This window comes from Nipponia nippon, unplaced genomic scaffold, assembly GCF_047370975.1.
Source record: "Nipponia nippon isolate SJK-2023a ecotype South Korea unplaced genomic scaffold, ASM4737097v1 scaffold_29, whole genome shotgun sequence".
NCBI classification, from domain to species: domain Eukaryota; kingdom Metazoa; phylum Chordata; class Aves; order Pelecaniformes; family Threskiornithidae; genus Nipponia; species Nipponia nippon.
Window position 1 is genome coordinate 6,609,747 of NW_028262346.1, and position 6,717 is coordinate 6,616,463.

General features: G+C 39.8%; 1 protein-coding gene across 1 annotated transcript in view; it reads right to left on the minus strand.

Moving 5' to 3' along the window:
* ST8SIA5 (ST8 alpha-N-acetyl-neuraminide alpha-2,8-sialyltransferase 5) overlaps nucleotides 1-6,125 on the minus strand; it is a 50,619-nt gene extending 44,494 nt beyond the window's left edge. The window contains exons 1-2 of the mRNA XM_087763654.1: nucleotides 6,015-6,125; nucleotides 5,845-5,972 (exon numbers count right to left, since the gene is read on the minus strand). Of these exons, the coding sequence (XP_087619780.1) occupies nucleotides 5,845-5,972; nucleotides 6,015-6,125 (239 nt within the window). The remainder of the gene's footprint in view (nucleotides 1-5,844; nucleotides 5,973-6,014) is intronic.
* Between the last annotated feature and the right edge of the window lie 592 nt (nucleotides 6,126-6,717).

Below are 6,717 nucleotides of genomic sequence, written 5' to 3' on the forward strand. Positions count from 1 at the left end.
ATATACCAGACTATCAGACTACCTTCTGACAAAAAAATTGCATAAAAATGTACCCAGCTCCTGAAGTTCATGATCCAAATGTCCTCTTTTTACATGTCCAACTTCCAGAGTTCAGGCACTAGACTGCCTTACCTGCGGGTCTTTGCTCTGTTTACTGCAAATAATAGAAACCAAATTTTCTGGGTGTCACATTATACAGAAAGATAAAAAAAAGCATATTGTATTAGAAGTGGCAAATAAAAAGTCTGATTAATGCTCAATCTTGATAGCATTAATTACATGTACATCTAATTAAGGATATATATATTGTGCTTTTTCTGAACTGAAATTTTAAAAAAATTAAATCCAGCTTCCCTTCTGGAGGAAACGTGCGCTCGCCCTTGCTATGGGCCTGCTCAGAACATGTGTGTGGTGTGTAAAATGCAGAATTAATTTGATTGAATGTTAGCTCTTTCAGTGATAGATCTCTAGAAGAGATTCCTGCTATAGCCAGCAGATGAAAACAGGCATCTCCAGAAATGTTGCATTGCTTTTTAAGGTAGACAGACAGGCAAATCAGCCATTGGGTGTGCTTCCCTCTCCCCACTGACTACAGAAAGTGTTTAAATTACTAGCTTAGACTGGAGATCTAGGTTCTTTACAACTAAAACTAAATTAGATTAATCCCAGCTTGATTCAAAGCTCACCAAAGACAATGCAGAAACTACTACTGACATTCTTGAACTCTGGTTCTTTACATTACTGAGAGGTGAATAAGGCCTCATTCACTTCTTTTTGGCACCTCTGTAGCTACTTTGACTCCTGCTCAATACCAATAAGGCACCAATAAGGCTCAATACCAATAAGGCACATGAATTTACACAATGATGCAGAAGAGCAGATATACATATATACATATGGCCGTATATTGCAGCCTCCTACAGCCTCCTCCATTGCTATGTGCCAGGGTTCACCTCAGCCTTCCTCTGTCTTTGTAGCCTGGTGGCTGGGCTGAGCTCAGTCCTCTGGTAAGGGAACTCCCATGCCCCTGACCTCCAAGCTGGCTTAATGCCCACAGCACAGATTTATCTGTAGAAAGCTTCATCCCCAAGCCACGGGCAGGTTAAGGCATGCAGAGATAGCATGACTTGCTCAAGCCCTCATCATGTGGAAGTGGCAGAGCCAAAGACTACAACACCTAACATGGATTAAACCCAATGTACAGATGACATTGTCACCCATCCAAACCAACTTCCTTCCTTCTTATATCTCTGATTTAATTTCTTTCCTCTTTAAAAAGTGTTCTCGTTGTTATTTGTAGGGAGAGAAACCAAGAAAACAGGATGCTTTCATCTAAAGGTCATCATTTAATTTAAATGTCATCATTTAAAATTTCATCATCACTTAAAAACTCCTTGAAGAAAGGAGAGCTATCAAGTTGGAGAAGCTTTATGGAATGAATGGTGAACACAGAAGAACAGACTGGGAGCATCAATACTGGCCAAATACTCTCTGAATATATAATGGGAACTAAGATCAGGGTGACACATCTACTCAGCTTAAACTATGAGATTCCTTGGCTCCTGGGATTTAAATTATCATTCATAGAGCCAAAAACTCATACAATCACAGATTAATTTATGATGGAAGGAACTTCTGGAGGTCCTCTAGTCCAACCTGCCACTCAGAGCAAGGCCTACTCTGAAACTGTGACAGGTTGCTCGGGGCCTTCTCCAGTGAAGTTTTGAGTATCTCCAAAGATGAAGATTTCATAGTCTTTCCTAGCAGCCTCTTGTAATATTTGAATGAATGCTCCCAGGAGTCTACTTAATAAATTTGCTTTGAAATTCTGCAAAACTCTAGCTATTTGTCTCAGGACAGATTTTCTTTCCTCTCTATGTATGTAGTGTTGCCAAAAATTAATCAAGAGTGAAAAAAAACATATGAGAAATAATTTGCTAAGTGACCAAGAAAATCTAATGAGTTTTGAGGTCTAGGACCACAAGCAATTTGCTTTCCGCTCTAAGTGAAACCATTTTTTTTTCACATAATAAAAAGCACTGCAGGTGGATTTCATTTACCTAACTAATAATACCTCTCCTTCTGTTCTAAGCCTTAAGAGATGTCAAAAGCTTAGATGAAAAGCAGTAGGAGCCATGCCACCTTTGCTGAGCTCAAAATGTTTTGCAAGAAACAACATTCCTGGTTTTCATGGGATTTTAATTCCAGAGCATAGGACACTAAAAGCTGTGGATTACTCCAACATATAACATAGCAATATTTTTGGGTTTCATCATAAAGAATACAAACTTCTTGCAAAATAGATCTATTGAGGTGTGAAGGGGATAGATATCTACAATACTTTGAATCTGCTCTTTGAAACTGAAATTTTTATTATTAGCTGTCTAACTGGAAAGTGTATCAATTTCAACTGCAGGTCTAGGGAGCTGCCCATACTAAGAAAATTCCATCGGCTGTAGTCTTATTTCCAAAAATTAGATATCCATTGAACTGGAGGTTCTTAATACATATAGGGTTGTCTTTACATCAAAAAGTACAAACATAGACATGCACTAAAACGGAATGATACTTGCTTTTCTTTTCAGAAGAGAATGTTGCACTCTAGAAATGTCATAAACTTCATGACTCAAGCAAGGAAAGAATATTGATAGATACAAGCCCCTTACTAGGATACTGAAAAATATATAGGAGTTGAAATATTAAAAGTAATAGAATTTTAAAATTAACTGTAAAATAAATAGGATTTTAAAATAAGAAATTGCTTTAAAAGAGGAGATAACAGTTAATAGTTCAGAACTACAAAACACCGAATGCTTGCCAGGATCACATGGAACATATAGTCCCTCCAACAAAGATGATCACGCACAATTTTTACACGTAAAATCACTTATGGGATATTGACAGAAGCAGCAGCAAAACAGAACTGATAACTGAGCACATAGTTCTCACGTTGCCAGTAAAAACAGGCCAACAGCTATTTCTTTCTCAGATCTCAAGTCAAGATATATATAACTGAGTCCACAAATTGGGACTGCTGATTTGCCCAGTGTTATAGGTCCAAAAAGAGGCATTTTGCTAAAAGCACACAAGTAGCTAAGAATGCAGAAATACTGTCAGTGTTTAAACTTGTCACACAGAAAGATGCTCTTCTAACTTAGCATTAAAGGGCAAAGATGGTAGAGTGAGATTTCACTTCAGAGATTGTACTTCTCTCTCTGTTCTTGAAAAAGAGAGCTAAAAGCTCCTCAGTGGGTCTACATCCCTGCTGGTAAGACCCAGAGAGACCCGGTGAGATTTTTAGTAAGCTATTTTTCTTGTACTAATTAAAGCTAATTTTCCTAACAGAGACTGTATTGACAGTTATAAGCAATAAATTTAAATATTTTACAACAATCCTTTTCACATCTTAATACCTAAATAGTAAGAATCACACTCTTGAGAGTTTTGTTAGGCAAATGCATTCTAATTCTTTGGGGAATCATTGGAAAGTTGATAAATGAATGCTAAGGGTTATAACTGATGATGACGAGCAAATGCAATAAAAAGTAATTTTCTTGGTCTGTGACTCTGAGCCCCATTAGAACAATTCACCTGACCTGCAACACCGCCTCTGGCACCCTCTTTCCCAGTGATGAACTATTGATTACATCTATATTTTGTCACTTTCAGTGACCTAATAAGCCTCCCACATCCCAGTTTGAAAAATACCTTTTAAGGAAAAGCTGGCCTGAAAAGGAGCTAGAGGTAAAATTAGCAAGTTGACATTCCTGGAATTCAAAAATAAGGTGTTATTCTAATTAAATCCTATACCTATACTGTCTATGGTACCAAAGCTGTACTGATCCAATTGTCAAAGTTCAAGACAGTTAGACTTGAGCTCTAAAAGCTATCTGGCAACTTTGCAACAACTTAAGGTTGTCCCTTCCTTCATGCATGGCTCCCCAGGTATCATCCAGAGTACATCATGTCTATGGGTCAGAGAATGAACAGCTGAACTATTTAATGAGATAGACTGTTTTCTATTTTTCCAAGTTTCCTTTCCTATGTAAAACCTGGAGGTCAGAGTTTCCTGGCTGCATCTGCATCTCCTTCGTCACATTCAGTGCAGTCAGTGATAGATCTGTAAATATCACACAACATTTTACTGAAAATTCCCTGGATCTTGGGCAACTTAGTATTTTCAAAGTGCTTCCATATCTTTGAGAGAAGATGCTATATAAATGCAAATACTGACTACTCCTGTTTTCTCACTTTCCCTGACAGGAAAACACTGCTGTTTTTACTTTAGAAATACATACTTGTGTCTGAAATATGAAGTGGACTTCTAAAAATAAGTTAATATTACCTAAACAGAACAACAGCCAAGAATAAAATCACTCTGCAAAAGCAGATATTTTCTTTGCACAACCTATAGGAATTTAGGTCTGTAGGAAACCAACACTGGTGGTCAAAAATACTTGCAGTCTTTAAATACCTTAGTCAAAAATAGTTGCAGTCTTTCAAAACCATGATGCATTCAGATATTCACATGCTTTAGAAATCTTAGAATTATTCTAGAAACAGGTTTAGGTGCTTCTGTACATTGATCCTAAACCAAGCTGATTTTGGCCCTGTCCATTACAGAATTTGGGTCATTGTTGAGCTAAAATCAAGTTGTTTGGTTACTGTTAATTTAAAATACTGCACCTAATTACTCCATCAAATACCTCATTCTGATATATCTGTGAAAAAGTCTTTTGAGAAGGTAGTTATGTGCATAAGCATCCTGGCCTTCTGCCCAGAGACAGGGTGAAAAGCAGTGCTGAGCACAGGGCTGAATGGGTGGCTGGAGAGTCCTTTAGTTCTTCAAAGCAAAGCCCTCGTAGGACATGGGTGATGCATCATGCCTCTGTAGAGCAATTAATTGCAACTACTACAGCCTGTGTTCGTGATTTGTGCATTCTTTCAGGAATACCTAAGCATTCTTTTTCGCCCATGAAACAAATGCAAAATGAAACAAGCCACATTTTCTCTATTGGAGCTTATCTGGGAAGTCCTGGTTTGTCATTTTTTGAAATCTTGGCTTTTATCTTTTTCCCTTTTCTGTGATGTTTCAGCACTCTTAAAAACCTTGCACGTAATTAGAGCGTGTAATGTCAGAGAGGTGCAGTGCTGCTAGCAGCCTCCCCTGGATGTGATGGGAAGATTCATTATTGCAGTCTCTCAACATATTGGTGCATAGTGGATACTAGAGCCTAGATAAGAGATTTACTTGGAAACAGGAAATAAGATCTTAAATCTCTTTCTTCAAGGGCAGAGACAATGTCACATTTGTAGGGTCAGATGCTAAGATACAGGTTCCTTTCTTCTCCCATTCCCATCCACACTTCATTTGCACTGCTATTTAGTTTAACAGGGTCCCATATGACCTGCAGCCTCAGCAAATGCCCTGATCACTCATCCCTAAAACTCCTGCCCGTGCTCAAATGACTATTTGTTCGATTAACTTGGCAGCATCTGCATAATGCTCAAATACTATTTAGGTAGCACAGAAAAAAACACCCTGCAACCCCGGAGAAGTCGAGTTGAGGCAAATCCTGTCTGAGTCAGATTTAATAGGACTGTCCCGATCCAATGTCGGGGGAGGTTTCGATACGATCCCAAGGACGAGATTAAGACGCAAACGAGGTCAAATGCCGTACAACCTTTTGACTTTATTTTGGCGAACGAAGGGGTGAGGACCGGGTAGGAAGACGGGGGGGGGGGGGGGGGGGGGGGAGAAAGAGAGAAAAGGAGAGAAAAAAGAGAGAAAGAAAGAGCGTGCTCAGGCGGGTGAGAAGCGAGCCACGTAGGGGAACTAGCTACCGCCACTCCGAGTCCGGCGTTGTCCCGTCAATCAAAGGTCCAGTCTCTGTGTCCGCAGGAGCAGCTTCCAAGGAGGTGCGCGGGGTATGACGAGAAGAAAAAGAGAGCCCCAAAAGGTGCACGCGGTCCTTTTATAGGGCCATGCACATGCGCAGAATGGGTCTGCGTACATGCAGTTTGCGCTTCTGCTTTTCGCGCCCTGGTGTCTGCGCAGGCGTGCGTGCAGTCCATGGCCCCGCCTTTCGCGTCCTGGCCTCTGCGCAGGCGTGCGTGCAGTCCATGGTCCCGCCTTTCGTGTCCTGGTCTCTGCATGGGCATCCTGTGGTGGTTTCGTCGGGGGCTGGATGTCGAAACCAGAAGATGACGGTAGAACGGCAAAGTCGAGACAATTCTGGTTCCATAACAGTCCTCGACAAGGACTTAATTTGACTTCTGATTTGGTTACACTTCATTACACAGTCAGTTTCCACTATGATCCCTCTTTATTTCCTACTTCTATAATTCCACACCATTCTTTTAACATATGAAACTATTATTAGAGTTAGTTAAATACTCCAAGATTTTTTGGCAACTATGTTCAGTGCAGGTGTTAACAGCTTGCTAACACATCTAAAGGAAGCAATCTAAAGCACACATGAAGTTCAGCAGCTAATTGCAAGTGATCATTAGCTTGCAATCCCCCCTCCCATAACATGCATGCATCTTACAGATATGCCATGCCCTGTCTCTGAACTCTCGTTTTCTTCCATACAAATGTATTTTACTTTAAAAAAAAAAATCACTGTTTGAAAACTAATTCTTTTGTGTTTGGAGTTGATTCGCAATTTTTAACAAAGCTTTTAGATTAATGCAGATCACTATGGAGCTAGATTT